Source organism: Colias philodice, chromosome 28, assembly GCF_061535455.1.
Source record: "Colias philodice isolate Cphi_HAF_F1 chromosome 28, ilColPhil1 Martin Lab GWU primary, whole genome shotgun sequence".
Taxonomy (NCBI): Eukaryota; Metazoa; Arthropoda; class Insecta; order Lepidoptera; family Pieridae; genus Colias; species Colias philodice.
The window spans coordinates 1,960,616-1,982,957 of NC_143113.1; the positions used below are offsets into that span (position 1 = coordinate 1,960,616).

At 32.7% G+C, this 22,342-nt stretch overlaps 1 protein-coding gene and 1 long non-coding RNA gene across 2 annotated transcripts in view; both read right to left on the minus strand.

The window, feature by feature from the left end:
* The window catches only part of LOC149476203 (uncharacterized), a 201,351-nt gene that overhangs the window by 131,777 nt on the left and 47,232 nt on the right, over positions 1-22,342 (minus strand). The window lies entirely within an intron of this gene.
* Positions 4,854-7,645, minus strand: Ephrin (ephrin). The gene has a single exon (XM_089712082.1). It carries the CDS (start codon positions 7,216-7,218, stop codon positions 6,436-6,438), a length of 783 nt encoding a protein of 260 aa, XP_089568208.1. The 5' UTR covers positions 7,219-7,645; the 3' UTR covers positions 4,854-6,435.

A 22,342-nucleotide genomic window follows, 5' to 3' on the forward strand; every position in this document is an offset into this window, starting at 1 on the left:
ATAGGTACATTAGTAACATCCAAAACTTAACTTGATGCATTCACCTTCACCATATATATTGGTATATTCACCTTCTAGATAAAAGGATCTTTTATTCCGTGTACAATACGGTTGCGCAGATCTAGGTATTTTGTTACTACCGCTTTTTTGTGAATAGACATACTGGGCTAATAGAAACTAATGTAATTATTAAAAATTTAAAACGTTCGTGAATCCGTCTAAATTCATCAAAAATAACACATGTTAAATAACTATTTAATATCAAAATACGTCAATAATTTATTGCTGTAAATCTTAATCTTACTAAAAGACTGAAATTTTCAAATTCATTAATGAATAATATTAGATATTAAATGCAATTTAACATACATTATTTTAAATGAAAATCTACTCTTTTAACCATCCTGTATACGAAATTTCTTATTTCGTAAGTTTTCAAAGATTATCATCAATAGAAAGTTGACCCAATGCTTACAAGATAAGAGTAAGACAAAGAAACTATCGTTGTTATACCGTTGCATTAGATACTAAGTTTCAACTATCTAGCGAATTGTACACAGTATTAAATGCGTAGATCTAACTACGAATACCTACTTGGTAGAGTTAGTTTAGTTTACGAGTTAAACTTTTACGTATATTTTCATCCTTAAAAATCCAAAACAAGACAAAACATTAACATATTATTCTTTTTTTTGTAATTTAAACAAAACTGAACAGCCATTTGTATTACGTATGTAAAAAAAACGTTTTAACAGATCTAAGAAAAACATATTTGCGTATCTTTCTAACAATCAGAAACCTCAAAAGTAAAGGCTTAGCTATTATCTGTGGCATTTGTCTAATCTGTTACATCTATATTGTCATTAATTAAAAGAAATATGTACAAGAAACTTTAAAATCTTAATCCTTCTTTTAAATGTTTGCATAATCTGTGTAACTATTGTTTAAAAATGTTACGAGTAGTTGTCAAAGGCTCTTTGAAATAAAACCTTATTGGGCATTGAGATAATATTAATAGGAGACGACACCGCCTACATCACTTATGTTCCACTCAACATACGTCATGTGACGTATGTTGAGCGGTATTTTTTAATGGTTTTAAAGTGAAACGCATCAAACATGCCTTCGTGTGTGTTACGATATTGCACAAATAATACAAATAATACGGAAAAGTGCAAAGGAATAACTTTCATCGTTAAGTACCTAACTAAATAATAATTTTTAAAACTTAGTTAGAGCAAAAAAATGGCGCACAGATTTTGTTCGTGGTGTCTCCTCCATACGTAGTAATATTATCTCAATGTTATTGGGACTGTTTTTTTTTAATTTTAATACTTTTGCCCTTGCTCTATTATTTATGTATTAAATATTTTGTCTCGGTAGGAAATACAATTAAACAAGAACAATTTGAGAAATCCATACTAATATTATAAATGCGAAAGTAACTGTCTGTCTGTCTGTTACTCAATCACGCCTAAACTACTGAACCAATTTGCATGAAATTTGGTATGGAGATATTTTGATACCCGAGAAAGGACATAGGCTACTTTTTATTGCGAAATATGTACCACGGGCGAAGCCGGGGCGGACCGCTAGTATCTAATAATGAAAGGATAATCGACCTATAAATTATTAATAGTAACCTCTTTGTTCAAAATTATCCAACTATCAGAGACAATTTGATGGTAATTCGCTTCGTTTATCCAAATCGAATTAAATTAAATATTAAAATAATAAACGGTTTCATGGAATTACAGGCAAACTAATAATTTATGTTAAATTACTGTCACGGCTTTAAATTCCATTAATTTCTAATTCAAACTATGGTCATATTAAAAAGAAACGAATTGTGGAACGTTTTTGAAATGTCATTTAAAAAAATTATGTAAAAAGGCGGTAAAATATCGAATGCAATCAATCATAGATAATTAAATTGTTTTTTATGTTTTTTTTTTCGTAATGTGACAGCGAACAAAGTTGCCAGTGTCAAAAAATCCGAATCCATTACGAAAACCGTGTTTATTTCTTAGAAGCGTATTATTAAAAATAACCAAGTGATATGTTGTCATCAATTAATCTAATGTGAAATTCTTTGATGTCATTCGAACACTTTTAAACGTAAGTTTTAAAGCGATGGCCGCTGGTATAATAATTTTCAACGTTTTATTGTCTTGTTTTGAATTCAAGGTTGCCATTCTTTGTTTTGGATCATTAATTAAAATCTCTTTTACTTAGTGCGTTTCTTTTATATTAGATGGGCTATTCGTTACGCTTATTTTTTTGTCGATTTTATGTGAGAAAGGTGTTTAGATATTTGAAGGCATTGTCAATATTAGATTATTTAGTTGAGATTTTGGTTGAATTATATTGCCTTTAAAAAAATATACCTATGGTTATTTAGGTACGAAATGATTCATAATTATTTTTCATATAACTTTTATAATAGTTACTTATTGAACCTAGTAAGAGTTAGCATGAATAAATTAAAAAATCACACTTTAAACTGGTTTAAAGTAGTTAATATGCTTATTAATGTTTCTCAAATCAATTTGTAAAGGATATTTCATTTATATTGGTATGAAAATTCGGTTTTTAAAGTGAAACTTTTATTACATCGTCTCAAACTTTTTGGTCTGTGTAGCGCATGTCGCGTGACGGTCGGCTGCCGAGTAGGTATAAAGCAGTGTTCGGAACCGTTCGAACAGTTTCACTTTTACCGTGGTTTCATAAAACCACACAACATTTTTTCTTTACTATATCCAAATCTAAATTCGATTGACTATTTTTTTTTAAACTAAGCAGTTTTGCAGGTGCTAATATTGACAATGCTTTTCTTAGAATGTAGCCGTTGTTGTACCTATCTCTTCTGAGAACCAATTCTACCAACATGGCAAATCGAATTTCATTTGATATGCATTTACTGATCATTCACTTGCATTACAGATTATAATATGTCGATTTTGTATGTTGGCAATAGTAACGAGTGTTCGTTTTTAATTTCAAAGCTATTTAATAACAGTCAAATCGCTTATAAATATAATATTGTTAACAAAAAACCAAGCCGCATTAAAATTTAAAAATTGTCAGAATTAGGCCAAATTTAAATGGGACATCACGGAAAGCGTCTGCTTTCAAATAAAAAAGAATCATCAAAATCTGTTTACCCAGTAGCAAGTTCTGAGATGACAAACCCAAAAAATGCAGTCGCTTTGAAAACCTCATTTTTTGTAAGTCGGTTAAAAAAAATAACTTTTGTTAACGAGCGCTTAGGCATAATAAAGTTAAGATAAAAATAGACGCACTCAGCATATGGCGAGGCCGACCTGAAGCTAATAGGTGTTAGAAATAAAATGTATTTTTAAATGTTTAGAAAACAATGCATTAGCTATCCATGTCACTCTACGTGTCTATGCCCAAACGTCAATCTTGTTTATTATTACATATCACTAAATAGTATAAAACAGAGTCGCTTCCCGCTGTTTGTCCCTATGTATCATAAAAACTACGCAATCGATTCTCTTTTGTTCAATAGATGGAGACATTCTCGAAGAACGTTTTTACAATTTACGTCTTATGACAAAACACGGACTTACTAAAATCGGGTTTACTAAAAACGTTTTAACCATGGTCTAATTCTTATTACAAAACATGTTTTAGCGTAAAACCATAGATCATAGATAAGGACAAGTTTAAACCTCTGTACTAAAGTTAAACCATGACTTTATAGTCTGTGTTATTTGTTAAAAACCATATTTATTTTTGTAAGACGGTTTAAAATTTAGACAACGAGAGCGAAGCCGCGGGCGGAAAGCTATCATCTTGCGGCTTGGTCATACTGTATACTTTATACTATGGTATTATATATTATTCAATGAAACCGCAATGCAATTGACATTTGTATGACATCATTATGATTAAGTCGACCTAATTAATAGCAAGATGCGTTATGAACATATGTTCATTCAACGATTTGCAACAATGCACTACAGACTACACAATTACTCATGCGTATCGCTCATTTACTCTACTTTGTTATAATTAGGGCGTTTGTCCACTACAAGGAATTTTACGGTCCGGCATTCCGATTTTTTACGGTCCGGTATGGCACGCCATTAATCTAAATACTAGCTTGTGCACCTACGTAATTTTACTGTCCGACATTTTACTTTTCCCTATTCCGGATGGTTTTTTGAGTTTACAAGTCGCTGTAGGTATAATTGTTTTCGAGTGCCCACTTGCTTGGATTTTACTCTTTTTATTGCATATGCCAATTGAAAGCAAGCTCTTGTTTTACTTTCTTTTAGCTGGCAATGAGATTTGAGAAGTCGGTATTTTATATACATTGACCAAGCATTGACCTATAATTATTATCTAAGTAAGTGTTGGTAAGTTAAAGTTCAAGTGGGAATAGATTTAGCTCCTCGTCACCGATTAAAATAAATAAGTGAAACACGCATTTTAAATCTCTTACGGAACTTTACTTTTTATTATAACGAAGTAATATAATATTTCACCTTCTATATTTTTACTCGTTTCTTGTAAAATGCGAAAACAATCATTTATGATAGCATTATACCGCCATACTTCCTTGAACTGTACCGCACTGATCCGAGTAAAGACGGACAGGTGCACAAGCAATTCATCGGTTTTTTCATGCCACACCGGACCGTAAAAAATCGGAATGCCGGACAGTAAATTTCCTTGTAGTGCACAAGCGCCCTTATGCTGCTAATTCGTAAACAAGATTCATTTCGCATTTTAAAAACGTGCGCGCTATTTTTTTTTTATTTGTAATTGTGACGTTGACATCTTAGTCATTTGACTTTTTTAAAACGTTAAGCGCTGTTTTTTTGATTGTCAATTGTTTTTGTTTTTATTTGAAATTGTGTAGAATAAATACGCATTATACATTTTATGGTAGTTAAATGATGATAATACGATTTCCATAAAGATTGTTAATGCTGTATAAAATTCATTCCAGACATGTTAACCGGTATTGCTTTATGAAAACGGGTAGTATTTCAACATTTAAGAGGATTTTCATATTACCATGTATAATGCGTTTTAAATTTTAATATAACTAAGCAACTTTATGTTTATGCATCGTAGGTATTACGACAATGTTATCTTCTAAGGCGATTACTCGAGTAAATTGGTTTTCTGTGCAGTTAAATACAATATGAAACTCAAATGTTGAACCTTAAGTACTATTTAAAAATATAGACTGTCACTAAATGCATATGTCTAACTGAAAACCGGTCTATTTCAACTACTTGACTATTTTGACTATTTCATAAATGTACGATGGCACGCATGTGCTTAAATCGTCTGTGCAATGATTTTTACTTGTTTCCAATCGAATTATTCTAACTGGCAACATTAGTTTGTAATCTATGCCACTTTAGGGATCATATCTTTTTTTTCGCTGATAGAGCACTGGCACATCAGTCTTGGCGTAATTTTTTACTTTTTTATATGATCGTCTAATTATTCATTTGGACATAGTAAATATCATCACACAGACAAACGATGTGAGAAAAAAGATGGTAATTAGACTATTGAGGCAAAGTTTTTACTTAAATCGCCATAAAGTATATTATTATCTCAAAAAAGATTGAGTATTCGATGACTAAGCGTCATTAGGTGTGATTAAAAAAAAAGATTAAAAAATGGCTCGCATAAAATTAATAAAAAAAGCTTACAAATCAGTCGAGAGAAATTGAGGTGAAATGCACTTTTTTAAATACATTAGTTATATATCACATAAAAAGCATAGACGAAAAATTACATCCTAAATAAAACCAAAAATCACAGTGCGTCGAGACAAGTTTTTCTTGTCCGAAATTTTTCGTATAAATAAATTCTAAGCGTTAGGTCTTATGGAAAAAAAATATAGAGAAAAAAAATTGTCTTTTCAACTAAATTAAAACCTAACACCCTCTAAATTATGTCTTCCCCTAACAGTTATCGATTTCTATTTCTTATCCAAATATCCTTCATTGCATTAGTGAAAATATAAAAAATTTAATTCCTAACGGTTTAAGAAACCTATATTACCATTATCATACATGTAACTTTTTAATATTTATATATATGTATGTATATTTACGTTGCAACTACAATATAGCAGTAACTGCTAAGATTTAGTTCGATTACTTTATAGGCCCGACGTTAATAGTAAAAATTAGGCGCACAGTCCCTTAAACTAAGAGAGAAATTTGTCATGGAACTTTTTGAGACAACTAGGAAATATAATATAGCATCAGTCCAACATTTCGGCACCACTCTACTTACTAAATCGAAATCCTTATTTCGTTCACAATTCACAGTTCACATTCACGCATAGACTAGAGAGTCCGGTCGTAGGTATTGTAACGTCTGTGAGTCCGCGGGCTTCGCTTCGTGGCGTGGTCGCGAGCCCGCCCGGAGGCACATTCACCGAGCCAGGGGGGCCAGCACGGCCGTGGCGGCGAGGGCCAGAGCCAGCGACGAGGCAAGAGCCGCGCCGCGCGAGTACGAAAGCTCCTCGCTCTTCACGACCTCGTTGGGGCTCTTATCGTACTTGTGCGTCTTCTTCGTGACCGGCTTCGCGGTCGTGGTCGTGGTCGTGACGGGCGGGAACGTGGGCGGCGGCGGCGGCGGTGGAGGCGTCTGCTGCACCGGCGGCACCGGAGACTGCTCCTCCGGCTTGCAGCACACGCGGAACACCAGCTTCATGTTGTGGCTGAGGCATCGGCCGCCGATGCGCCGGTGCAGGTCGTCCTTGCTGGACGTCGATATGAAGTAATAGTCCTTCCCGGGCAGGAACTCCAGCCCGCCCGGCTGAGGCGTGAACGGTCTGAATGTTATCGTGAAAAACATCAATTTGTGCGGCTTGTCGCATATCGCTATTATGCGAGGGTTTGGATTCGTTATCCTACACGAGTCATATTCCTCTTTACTAACGTTGTATATTATGTACTTTTCCGTGTCTTCCTCGTACGTGCCTGGAGCGTACACTGGACATATTATATTCACTTGGTCGTATTCGAACTGTGCATTGCCTTTATTCAAGTCGAATACATGATCGGTGTTGTCTATTCTGAATATACTGTTGGTTGTGTTCCAGTGTATGTAAAAGGACTTAGCGTAGTTCCCCATTACGCTTTCGATGAAGAAAATTAGGACTAACAGTGTCCAAGGCGTCTGCCGCAAACCAAAGTAACCGTACGCCACCATTCTGAACTCTGTAAATTACACTCGCATATCCAAACACAGGTAGGCACTTCTATCTACGCACTCTCCACATACCGATCCATATTTAGATACGAACTTTATTTATAATCACGTTCATAAAACCATCCGTTTTATAACACAACATAAAAGTTTTCACTCATCACTGTGTTGTCCACCATGTTCGCCCCACACACAAGATTCTATCCGTCGATAAATGTGGAATTTCATGGGACGTGGCCCCTTCGAAAGCACAAAATAATCACTGAAACTGTTATTGTTACGACCGAAACGCGTCCGATTTTGTACGGGGATGCTTTTTGTGTTTGAAAAACGTTGGAATTAATCAATACATCACAGATTTTTTACAATACTGAGGCGTTCTTTGTATGGAGCGGGCGTCGCGGACACGGTAGGCAGACGTAGCGCCGAGCGGCGGTCGGCCGAACTAATGGAATGCTGCCCCAGCTCGCTGTACGCATGCGACTCCCTCCCCCGCGCGCCTCACCCCGCCCCTTCAAAGCTGCGTTCAAGCTTCGAACTTTGAAAGTCTTTTTGTGAGGCCCAATGTAAGCGTCATTTTGAGGGACCCAATTTTATTTAACCGTTTCTGCGCTATAAACTGTAGAGTATTGAGTATTTTTGTTGTTAATTATATTAAACATGGTAATTTTTATTTAACAGTTTGCTCTATTTTTATTTTATTAACATTTTAATTTATGTTTTACTTTAATAACATTTCCTTGTTGTTCATGGTTGAAGTTGAAAAAACTGAACGCAGCTTTTAAGTAAAAAATGCATCGGCACCAAGCTTTTAAGCTCGCAAGCTCAAATAGAGGTTTTACGAGGTCTATACGATGCAATATGGGGAAAATATTTTAATAGGCTCCATGGGATAGTAAAATTGTGAATAACCAGCGTTATTCAGTATATTTATGGTTTCTATACAATATGATGCGTATTAACAGGATTGAATCTCTTTGAATATTAATGTACTAATATAATATATAATATATTACTTATGGAATATAGGAATTATATTGCATACGTGTTTTATGGCACTTTTTTTTTCTTTGATGCTTAGTGCTTACCTATGGCGCCATTTTTATGTGTTTCGTTATTATCATAGTTTATTGCATTCATTATTTTACTTATCAGAATACTTATTAATATTGTATGGTTATTACTTTTAATAAGTTTATTCAAATAAAAGAGCTTTTATAAACTCTACAAAAATTAAAAGCTTTTAAAAAATTCATATTTTATATGAAATTACTATTTTATTTTTTACATGTAAAATGCTAAAATGAATCCGAATATATGTACATTCTAAATGCGATATAAGGATATTATACTATTTGTATAATAGGTACTTACATTTGGAAGAAATAAACCAATTAAAGTCTCTACAATTACTATAAATTGGTTCAAATCTAATACATATTATCACAGACTAATAATAATATACTTACTACGGATATTATAAACATGAATGTCTGTCTGTCTATAACGTTTTTGGCTAAACCACAGCTCTGATTTAAATGAAATGAAATGAAAATAGTTCCGTAATCTTCTTATATAAAAATGAATCGCAAAATGTGTTGGTAAGCGCATAACTCGAGAACGGCTGAACCGATTTCGATAATTCTTTTTGTATTATATTCCTTGAAGTACGAGGATGGTTCTTATGTAGAGAAAACGTAAACATGTACCACGGGCGAAGCCGGGGCGGACCGCTAGTTGTTAATAATTTAATAATTTTCAAAAAATAGAAAAAAAAATGATCAGGATGCGCAATCGAACTTTTTCTTTGCTTTAAAATGATTATTATTTATATAGCATGCTATTAGCTATAAAACTTTAAATTAATTTAAATTAGTTGAAGACCCAAAAGCGTGAAGCGAGAATCTGTGTAATCAACCCCTTAAATTTAAAATAGGTAGGTAGGTAATGACAGTTTTTCAATACACTTTTGCCTGAATGAAGCAAAACAGGGTGTAATCGTTAAGTGTGCACAAGCGATTATTCCGAAACTATTGCAGATATCAAAAAACTTGAAACTGATTACTGATATCGAAAGTAATTAACCTAATGAGTAAAATGGCCATAATATTTTTTTAGATAAAACGAGAAATAACCAAAAATGTTACATTAAACGCTCCCATACATTTTATTTCCCATACATTTTGTATATTACATAGCAGATTTTCGAAGTGATGTCCTCTGTGCAATACAATGAGGAGCTCTATTTACAGTTTCTAAATGAACTTACCTTCAAATTTGCGAAGTACTTAATAAAAGCTGAAAACCAAAAAAAGAAAGAAAAAGCTAAAATCTTTCATATTAAATGTACGTGGGATATTCGTATCTCATACTAAATGTATGGGAGGGTTTCAAGTTATTTTTTTAGATATTTCTGGTTTTATTTTTAAAAATGTATTATGGCCATTTTACTCATAATGTAAAGTACTTTCGATGTCAGTTTAAAGTTTTTTGATATCTGTAATAGTTACGGAATTATTGCCTGTGCAGTGTGCACACTTAACGATTACACCCTGTATTATTCCTGACAAGCGCTTTTTTGTTTTAAAACCGCGCAAAATAGTAATTAATTAATTATATCTTCAATTTCCCCTTCTTAACTTCCTACTTATATTATAAATGCTACTTATATTATGGAGCGACTTAAGTTTGTTACTCTTTCACGCAAAAACCACGGAACGGATTTTTATCCTAGGCTGTAGTAATTTAGTAGCTAGATATAAAAATACTTACCTACTTATAAGCATGCACCTTTTCTTCAAAATCCAACCCCTAAAAGAATGAAATAGAGCTTTTACCCGTAGTTTCGTCGTAATCACTACATGGTATAAAACAAAGTCGTTTTCTCTGTCCCTATAATATGTCCCTATGTATGCTTAAATCTTTAAAACTACGCAACGGATTTTGATGCGATTTTTTTAATAGATAGAGTGATTCAAGAGGAAGGTTTTTGTATGTAATTTATTATGTTTTAGACAAAGCGGGCGAAGCCGCGGGCGGAAAGCTAGTATAGTATATATAACAAAGTCGCTTTCCGACGTCTGTGTGTCTGTATGCATCTTTAAAATTACCCAAAATCAAAAATGGTTGTTTTTTTTTATAAATAGAGTTGTTCTTGAGGATGGTTTTAGTATAGATAATATCATTTGTTAAGTTTTCTACAAAGCAGGCGAAACCGCGCGCGGAAAGTAAGTTCCATATAAAAACTTAATAAAATTAACGAAAAACGGATTGTAGACGAAAAACTGAAAACCCCAATTAAATAATTGAATCCCGAAAAATCGTTTTTCCTCCCACTGACACTATTTTTCCAAAATAAGTTTATTCCGATCTAATTAAGGCATCCCTTTGTTAGCGATTTCATAATAGAGTGACCAAAAATTCTTCGTTTCAAAGACTACACATCTATCTATATTTCCAACTTGCTACTAATAACTTCGGGCAAAAATTTACATCTGTCCTCTCTATACGAAGTAATAATACCTCAATGTATTAATTAAAAAAAAGTAGCCTTTGTATGTGATTATTATTTATTTATTTCCACTTTATTTCAAATTACAAATGCACAACAGATAACGATCTTTTTGGGCACATAGGCGTTACATTATTTTCAGGTACAGATCGCAACCCAACAAAATGTGTAAGATACAATTATTATATTATTGCAATACATTATACAGTTTAACAAAAGGTAAATTACAATTTATATGTACGTTGTGACTGTGAAGGTTATAATAATAATGTGTGTTCTCTTTACAAGTAAACTAGCTTACCGCCCGCGGCTTCGCCCGCTCTGTCTAAAACCTAATAAATTATATACTAAAACCTTCCTCTTGAATCACTCTACGATGTTGTGATGTGTGTTCTCTTTACAAGTAAATAGTCATGAAGTTTATTTTTTTATTTCATTTTTATAAGTCAGAAAGCTTTTAAATGTATCCAAGTGTTAAGTTTATCAAACACCTAGGTATAACAACAATTTTAAATTGTCAAGAAAAACTATTTATTGTTTTCTTTTTTCGTTTTTTGTCCATCTTTCTATCTTTATATGAAAATCGTCCCAAAAATAGTACAATGATAGTCACTCTACATCTCACGCTCCATTTCTGTCCGTAACATTGAAACAGTATTGTCACTAATTAAGTTACATACGAAATATAACTTAATTAAGCTATGGATTTCGTGTATTTTTATACTTCCGTATCTTTTATTAAGTTATAACTTATAGGTTTCCTTTTTACTGAATACATTTTATGTAAGACTAGCTGTGCCCCGCGGATTTACAACTATTGCTCCGCTCCTATTAGTCTTAGCGTGATGATATTATATAGCGCCTAGCTTTCCTTGATAAATGGACTAACACTGAAATATTTTTTTTCAAATAGGACTCATGCGGTTCCTGAGATTAGCGCACACATCCAAAATTACTTAACCGATTTTGAAAAACCTTTAACCATATGAAAGCTACATTATTCAGAAGTGAATTTTATTAGTATGATACTTTAACATAATATATCTAATAGGCTTAATTCTTTTTTTAGAAAAATGAAGTGTCTTAGTAGTCAAAAATAGGTAGCTTAGCATTCTTTCTATATTATAAAAGATTTTGTAAATCGATAGAGCAGTTTTTATAATTTATGACAAACTAAAAACATATTTTGTCTTTTAATTATTACTATAAATATTTACACTTTCGCTAAAATATGCCTTTGTATCGGTTTTCATACAAATATGACACAAAACACCAAATAAAAAGAAAGTGAGTAATAAATTCAAACCTACACATCTACCCATGTTATTTTGACATGTTCCGATAACGCATTACAAGTGAGGAGCTATCAACATACAAACAGATAAACGTCATGTTTATATAAATATAACTAGTGGACATACGTCTTTGTGTGTGTTTATTTTATTTGTATAATTTTAATCTATACATGTAGGTATACAAATACATAGAATTGATTAGTATTGTTATAGTTATCTACGTTTGGATTGAAAAACTACTGGACCGATTTCTAAATTTCTTTTACCATTACTTAGAGGGATTCTTCCGAATCCGTATAGGTTATATTTTATCCCGGAAAACGTAAATATGTACCACGGGCGCAGCCAGGGCGGACCGCTAGTGATTTTATAAAATTTTAATGTATAACATGAAATTATAATGTATGTCTGGCCGAAGTAACTATTCTCTAATCTGTGGTCTGGCTGTTTGTTCTAGGTATCTCTGCAACGGCTGGTGATATGGACACGACTGCCAAATTGACTGGAAGAGATTACTTTGAATATAAAGCCACCTTTTTTAAATAAACTCTACTTCTCTTATCTTTGTTTTATTTTCCCACAACATCATAATACAGTCGACAACTGTGAATCACTACATAGTATAAAACAAAGTCGCTTTCTCTGTCCCTATGTCCCTATGTATGCTTAAAAGTCTTTAAAACTACGCAACGGATTATGATGCGGTTTTTTTTAAGAGATAGAGTGATTCAAGAGGAAGGTTTTAGTATAATAATTTATTCGGTTTTAGACAAAGCGGGCGAAGCCGCGGGCGGAAAGCTAGTAATATTATAAATGCGAAAGTTATTGGATATAGGTACTTATGTATGTTTGTAACTCTTTCATGGGTAAACTACAGAACCGATTTTGATAATAATAAGACTTGGCCGTGATGTAGGTACGTAACTTATGTACCAGAAAAAGTTATTTATTTTTACCCTTTTATGAAGCCGGTTAAAAACCATATAAGCAATAATAACATAATTAAAGAAAGGATTGTCTCAAAATGTCTCCAAGAATCATTTAACCGACCTTACAAAAGAATGATTCACACAAAAATACAATTTCTACAAATTTTAAAACAATAACCATAATATTATGTACTTTCACCATTGTAAACAACCCGTTACGTAAAAGGGTAGTTTTGTTTCCGATATTTTTACAGCCATACTAAAAAAATAACTGTTTACAAGCGTTACGGTGAAAGCAATTTATGATTACTTTCAAAATTATTCTATTGTTTCATGTTTTGTGAAGTCTCGTGTCCCGATGCAGTTTACAATATCTGTTTCACTGATCGATTCTCTGTGTATTTTTATATTTATACTAGCTTTCCGCCTGCGGCTTCGCCCGCGTTTTCAAAAAAAAACCCGCATAGTTCCCGTTCCCGTGGGATTTCCGGGATAAAACCTAGCCTATGTCACTCAGAAATGATGTAGCTTTCCAACAGTGAAAGAATTTTTCAAATCTGCCAAGTAGTTTCGGAGCCTATTCAATTCATACAAACAAACAAACAAACAAACAAAAAATCAAACCTTTCCTCTTTATAATATTTGTATAGATATGTGTTTAATTATTTAACAACCAACAGAATATACTAAATATTTGTTTGTTTGAACGAGCTAATCTCGGTATGAAAATGGCAGGTGAAACCGCGGGGCACAGCAAGTAGAGCATAATTAATTCGCTTAATTATGATATATATTTAGTGAATATCCTCCTAAGACCCCGCGTACAAAATTTTGTACAAAATAAAATAGTGCTATCTGACCCAGCTCTGTCATATAGTTTATAGTAGTAACCGCCCAGTGTACAATTTTTTGTACTTATTCTTTTAACAACTGTAGTTTTTTTCAAATCTTCCCGCGAATAGTTTCACATGTCAAAATTACTTAAATAGTTTGTATTGTCTATAATATCAATGCTGCCAACAAAAAAATAAGTATATTTTCAAAACTAGCTGTGATGAACGACGAAACCTGCCGCTCCCTCGTGCTAAGAGTAAGTTTAATCTCAAAATACTTATATAATCACTAGTTTTCCCACGTCACTGTTAATGTTATTTTATACTATAAGGTGTAAATATTACACACTATTAATATTTTTTGTTGCTGTATTGAATAAAGGTGATTCACAAAGTCATCAATTATTTTGTTCAATATTTTGTACATTGGTTCTCAGTATCAAACGTTAGGTATCTGCTTTTCATAGAGAGTATTTTTGTTTTTATTTTAGATTCTAATGAAAATGAGATTCTTCAGTGTCTAAATGAATTAGAATATGAGTCAGAAGCTGAAGAGGACCCTTTTGAATATAATGAGACAGATGACGAGTACATGCCAGTTGGAAGAGAGGAATCTTCATCTTCAAGTTCTTCTAGTGAAGATGAACAGCCGCTTATTGAAGATGACAATGATGATTCTCCTTTTTGCGAGGATCAAGTCGCAGCAGAACACGAATTCGTCTACGTTGGACACGTGGTTGTAGTCGTGGAAGAAATATTATAAGCATTCGCGGAAGAAGGAAGTCGTGGGAGTAGAAGTCGAGGACGCGTAATTTAATATTGCCTTAATAGAAGTTAAACCTAAAGATCTCAAATGGAAAAATTTTGTTTTCTATTTAATTTCTATAATAAACTTTATTTTTTGTAATTTTGATTTATTATTTTCTCTGCTACATTAAGACCCACTGTACAAAATTTTGTACAAAAGATAGAATTACAGAAGGTGACCAAAAATGTCCCATAGACACCTGGTATTACGGTAAAAATACTTTCGAAACCCTATAAGGTATAGCTTCAAAATTACGACGTTTTACGTCTCTGGGTCTGACAGCAATAAATTAATTTGTGCATAATTTTGTACAGTGGGTTTTTACGACTACCTTTGGTAGTTCCGATCTGGGTCTTAGGAGGTTAAACTATGTATATAGCTTTAGTAAAAAAATGAAAATACGTATTTACACGTAAATGTTTTACAAAAAATCACAATTATTTTTATAATCTATACTAACATTATAAAGCTGAAGAATTTGTTTGTTTGTTTGTTTAAGCTCGCTAATCCCAGCAAATACCGGTCCGATTAGAAAAATTATTTCGTTTTTAGATAGCCCATTTATCTATATATCATCACGCTAAGACCAACAGGAGTGGAGCACTGCGGGTAAAACCGCAGGGCACAGATAGTAATGTAATATACCTCAAAGAAAGTTGGCTACACACACATCAAAAGCGAATAGACCGATATATTTTATGATCTTCAAGACAATAACAACTGTAATCCCAACTGTATAATGGGTCAACCCTAGGTTTAAAATCTACACCGTACAAGCATTTAGAAACGTGAAATTTGGAAATGAACAAACGAATCCCTTTTATTTCAATTATTAATTATTATATTATAACACAGATGCCGTACAAAAATGGCGGTCCACAAAGTCGGAATTTATTTTTATTTTCCGACAATTGTCGGGGTAAATTTGGTCATTTGATTTTGTACGGCATCTGTGTCATACTATTTCAATACTGCTTTTAGTCCATTATTCCGCAACGCCGTACAAAAATCATGGAGACAAGGGGAAAAAATCTCTACCTGTACCTACTTTCGAATTCTCATCTGCACTCAGGTGGACAGCTTACAAGTGACGGCATAGTGCTGAATCTTATTATTTTATGCTCTTATATCGTTCTAGATAGGTTACCTGGTGGTTCAAATGACCCATAATTTTTTCAACATGGGCCTGTAATCTATTACTGTAAGTATTTATTATTATGTCATGTGATTGATGCTATTTTTTTTAAATAAACGTTTAATCTATTATTGTTTTCCAATTTCCTTTCATTAAAAATCAATAATTGTACCTATATGTATTTTTTTGACATTTCCTAAATATGATATTTATTATTTGTAGATGAAGTACCTAAGATAAAACATTCTAATAAAATATACGTCCGAAATTTCTTAGATAATGATTTTAGGTTTATTCCTGTTAAATAAATTTTCGAAATAATCGAAAAATAGCTAGAAACTTTTACGATGCAAATACAAAGCACACAGACAGACAAACAATAATAGACTATTTGTTCAATAATGCCATACATTGTTTTGCGTAAAGTTTCGCTACGGAAGGCTTTATGATCGTAAAATATTATATTGAGTGCCACAATTGTGTTTCGTAGGGACGCCATTTTGATTTTTGGTTTGGGATAATCCCATATTAAAATAAATGTATTGTAGAATGTGTTTTATTAACTGAATGTTATAAATAAACGTGTTTTAAAAGTACATTTAAAGTAACATTAAATTTTTTCCTATTCCTTGGGCAGCCTGGAAGAGATCGCTGATAAGCGATAAGGCCGCTTATCTAATTAATCCATTTGATCATTAATGTATACTTGTAAATATTATACAAATTAAATACATGTTTTAGCTCGGTATTGTTTTACAATGAACTAATGTTCATATTATATTCATAGTTTCATATTTTAATTAATATAATTAATAATTATTGTTAATTTGCGTCTCTTATATTATGTTGTACGAGATGTATTAATTACTACACATTTTTTACGTATACTTATAAGTACGTATACTATTTTTGCGTGTAATGTTTTAAAATGAAGACAAATAATTGCTCTACATTCTCTAGCTAGATTTAATTGCATATTATTTTAAAGTTAATTATTTTTAATAATAACTACCGTGTACCTACTGTGTAACTACTTTATATTATGGAGTTTGGATATTCTATTATACATATTTTTTATTACAATGAGTCCCAGATGTTTTAAAATATACAAAACGTGGTAACCCCGCAAATTGGCCGCATGTAAACGTGGTAACAAAATATTTTCTCAAACTCAGTAGGTACAAGTAATACTAAACCGTTTGTTTGGACACGCGAGTACAGGTATAGACCGAGAGCCGGTTGTGTAAAGACGGATTTTATTAATTGATATAGACCGAGAGCTAGTTGTGTAAAGACGTATTTTACCTAATATAGACCGAGAGCTAGTTGTGTAACGACGTATTTTATCTGATATAGAGCTAGAGCTAGTTGTGTAAATACGTATTTTATCTGATATAGAGCGAGAGCTAGTTGTGTAAAGACGGATTTTATCTGAAACTAGCTGCGCTCTGCGGTTTCACCCGCGTGGCTCCTGTTGGTCTTAGCGTGATCAATGATCATTAGACATCGGATTATATGCATTTGCATATTTGCATATGCAAATGCATAAAACTCGCTAATTACGGCGTTAGTGCATATTTTAGCCTTTTTCCCCAATAGTGCATATTTCGTTAAGTAACGGGAGTTTTGATTGGTCGACTAACCTTTATTAGCCAATCAGAACGCTCAGCGAGTAAACAAACCCTATTTTGGCATGGTAAAATGGCGAAAAATTACAAAATGGGCTCCATTTTAAGTAAATTTTGAGCTATTCAAAATAGGGCTAGATTACCCTAAAACTTAAAACATGGGTTGAATTCCAAAAAAGGGCTAGATTTAGCCCGGAAAGGTCTAAGGTGGCAACACTGGGCTCGCGGGTGACAAACGTCACAAATTTGGGCTCGAAAATTAGGTAAAAATGCCTAATTGTATATTGGCACAAAAACTATACTAAATTTCATGAAAATTTCACTGTATTTGTACAATCTTTGATTTAAATATATAAAATAATAAAGGTTTTTTGATTTTGTATTGTGCATATTTTAGGCATATCAGTCGTTTTTAGTGCATATTTCGGCCTTTTTTAGTGCATATTTGCATGCATATTTTGGCATTTTGTTAGTGCATATAATCCGATGTCTAATGATCATATATAATAGCCTATAATCTTTCTCGATGAATGGGCTATCTAACATAGATCTAGCTAGCTCTATCTATACTAATATTATAAAGCTGAAGAGTTCGTTTTTTCGTTTATTTGAACGTGCTAATCTCAGGAACTACTGGTCCGATTTGAAAAATTATTTCGCTGTAAGATAGCCCATTTAACGAGGAAAGCTATAGGCTATATACCATCACGCTAAGACCAACAGGAGCGGAGCACTGCGGGGCACAACTAGTTTATAATAAAGACGCTAGATATAAAATTGTCGTAAAAATCTAAAAGAAGAAAACGCCAAGAAACATTGTTAATATTATGATGACTCACACTCTTCACACGACCGTCTTATGGCTGACCCTATGGCCCTTAGTATTTTTATGCAACTAAAAAAGAAAAATAAGTTTTCAAATTGAAACGTATTTTTTACTATAAGTATCTAAGTCTGGATAATTTCCTTATATCTTATTGCGAAATTTTTTCTAAAGTACCTATATGAAAACTTAAAAAATAAAGTGGATTCATATTATAATGACGTCATTTTCTATTTATAATATTACTAGCAATTCCCTGCGGTTTCACCCGCATAGATAGCGATATCGTGACAGTGAAAAGTCTACTATAGGTCGGACTTATAGGTTTAATTTTTAATCACATGAAAATCACCTTTACACCGTCCCGCACTACGGCCTGCTCATTATATTGAACAGTATACCTTATGGATTATAATAATCCATACTAATATTATAAATGCGAAAGTAACTCTGTCTGTCTGTCTGTCTGTTACTCAATCACGCCTTAACTACTGAACAAATTTGCATGAAATTTGGTATAGAGATATTTTGATACCCGAGAAAGGACATAGGATATGTTTTATCCCGGAAATCCCACGGGAACGGGAACTATGCGGGTTTTTCTTTGACTGCGCGGGCGAAGCCGCGGGCGGAAACCTAGTAATATTATAAAACCTATTTACCTATATAACCTATAAATAATAATAAGACATCTATAAGGAAGGAAATAAAATTTTTCGCTTAATTTAGGAGTAATATTACAAGCTTATATCAGGGAAAATAAATAAAAAACATTTTAATAATATTATTCATTTATTCGGGTAACTATAAACCATTATTATGCTTAAATATTATCAATAAGCACAATCCTTTCAAATTGAAGACTCCAAACTCATCAGATTCCGTTTATCCATTCTCGTATCCTATAAAAACCGTCGCCATCTTGAATACACAACAAACCATCCAAAACCTAGGTAACATTGATTGATTGACAATAATAGCGAAATTTTCCATTATTGTAGCCCATGATACCCACGGGCTGATTATGATTGATGCGGTGACAGCCCTACTAATGGGCTAGGGTTGCGCTAACAAAACTGTGAAATCACCGGTGATTTGAAAGTAACAGCCGGTATTGTGGAAAGCTTTTCGACGATAGAGCTATCTTATAACAATTGTGGTGACAGCCCTATACGTCTCATTTAAGACGTATAGCCCATTAGCTAGGGTTATTCTAACGTCACTGTGAAATCATCGGCGATTTGAAAGTAGCAGCCCATGGAGCTATCTTATAACAGTTAAATTAAAATTATGACGACTTTGTTTTATACTATGTAGTGATGATAGTGACTATGCACCTGTGGCTCCTTACAAATCAGGATATCGGTATATAACTTTTATTTATATTTAGATACATCACTACTAACGCCAATAAAAGAAACGTAACAAATGATATTTTTCAGATGAATGTATTTTAGTTTCATGATTGTTTGAATATATAAAACCAATTCAGGTTAATACAGTTACAATAATTCAGGTATTTTCGTGTAAGAGCAACAAACATACATCCATCCTCACAAACTTTCACATTATAATATTAGTAGAATTATTTAAAAAGATGTAGCTTTTTTACACAAAATCTATATTCACTCACTCATTTATTATTTTTACATCAAGTTCTATCTTTTTTTTTTAATTTCTCTGGTAAAGATCGCAACTATTTTTCATATACCTGTATACAACTAACTGCCTTTTAGCTTTTTTGGTTATTCAAACACCTAGTTACACAAAAATTAATTTTTAATTAAAAATAGCTGCTTTACATACAATGATCATCATTAAACACAGACGAAGTAGCGGGTTCTAGCTAGTCTAGACTAACATACGTAGATTTTTACTAGAATAAAATGTTATAAAAATAACTTTAAAAAATATGTCTGCGCTGCCTAGCCTCTTGAGGATATGTTACATAAACGGCAATTAAAATAATTAATTTCATATTTATATTTTAACTATTATTTTTTTAATTTTATTTATATTTTGACTGGTATTACTAAATTGTATTATTATTAACAAGCTGCGTCACTCGGTTTCACTCGCTTAAATGAGTTTTTCCTTTTAGTCCTGATGTTCCTCTGGGAATATCAGAATAAAAAGTAGCCTTAGATATTTCTTATTTCATCAGCTAGCTATCTTTCAGTGAAAACAGTTGAACAGACAGACTGACAAAACATAACGATTTTCCCTTTACACGCCCTTGAAATTTTCCTCACAACGCGCGAATCACTTTATAAATAGTTTGTGTGTCGATTTGTCAATAAGAATGAGTAATGTTTACTTTGCAAATATAACTTCAAATGTGTTTCAAGGTCTCACAACCCGAGTGAAACCGGGCTAATTCGCAAGTATTAACTATTAGCATAAGTATCAATCAAAGGGACGATTTATCAAGATTACAGGCTTACAGGGACTTATCGCTCGATATAATCGGATTAACTATACCTCTGTTATTTACATAATATGTTGGGTAATAAAATAATTTGGTAGTTCTGGTTTGTGGACTTACTCCCTTAAGTAGCTATGTGGGTCAGCTTGTCTGTACTAATTTCAGATTTTTGAAGAGAAACTTCTGTGCACGTTAAGAGTAAAATTTCAGTCATGGCAATACCGTCACGTCATGGAGTAAGGTGACGATTTGGCAGCGCTCCGCTCCTATTTGTCTTAGCGTGATGACATATACTATAAAGCCTATAGCCTGCCTCGATAAATTGGCTATCTAAAACCGAAAGAATTTTTCAAATCGGACCAGTATTTCCTGAGATTAGCGCGTTCAAACAAACAAACTCTTCAGCTTTATAATATTAGTATAGATTTATGCTTATGATCTCGTCCGAATATTATCCAATAATTTTCAAGCTTAACTTCTTTAAACAATGTTGCAGTAAACTTTTACACATAAACTAAACTTAAATGTAACAATATCTTTTTTACGAGTGCGTTGCCAAGATTTACACTTCAATATTAATAAATAATTTTATTGAATAGGCACTAAAATAATTTTATGATACAGTAGCATGGATTCTGGAATCTTGATTCTACTAAAGGTTAATGCAATCCGACTTTTCTAAAAGAAGGGTTATGTTTTTTAAGCTATGTAATTTAAGATTTATGTAAAAAGAAGGGTTATGTTTTTTAAGCTATGTTTTTAAGCTATTACTGTGGCTTCATAAATCATAGAAAATTGGATTCGTCTAAACTATGAGGTAATAGAAACATAATCTATACTTAATATTATAAAGCTGATAAGTTTGTTTGTCTGAGCACGCTAATCTCTCTGGTCCTATTTGAAAAATTATTTCAGTTTTAGATAGCCCATTTATCGAGGAAGGCTATAGGCTAAGCTAACCAACAGGAGCGGAGCAATGCGGATAAAACCGCGGGGCACAGCTAGTATGATAGGTATATAGGAAAAAATAACGAAGAAAATCGATCAGTAGTAAGTCAGGTGAAGATCAGTAGTAAACACGTGGAATTGTAAACGATATCTGCTATACTACAAGGGCTTGTTTTAAAGGTAGGTAAATAAAACAACAAAACAATTCGATTTTATGTATTTATTCATTTTAAAAATCCTGCTTTATGGTATCTTTTTACGAAAAATAAAGCGTTTAAGAAAGGATTCTCAATAAAACCATATAATATAAACTTCTATACATCTCGAAAAAAAAATGTTTTACAAATAAAATTAGGTACTTAAAAAAGTCTATTAAAATATATTTTTCTTTACAAAGATTTCAATATTTATTAATTCACAGTCATAACGTAAGTAATACATTTTTAAAACATGATTAATAATTATTAATAGATATAAAAATACACAGATGTATACAAAAACTAAACCTTTATTCTTCTACTATATAAAAATAAGTCGGGTTTTCCTTCCTGACGCTATAACTCAAGAACGCACGAACCGATTTCCACGGTTTTGCATTCGTTGGAAAGGTCTCGGGCTCCGTGAGGCATAGAGCAAAGAAAAGGTGTCTCTGGTGGCGAAACGGAGTTCGCCCGATTTGCCAGTATTATTATAAACATCTCAATTTGTACATTTTAACTTAGCATAGGTCGCTAAAGAAAGTTTAAATTTCAATGCATATTGTAAGTTGTAAGACAATATTTCAATACAGAT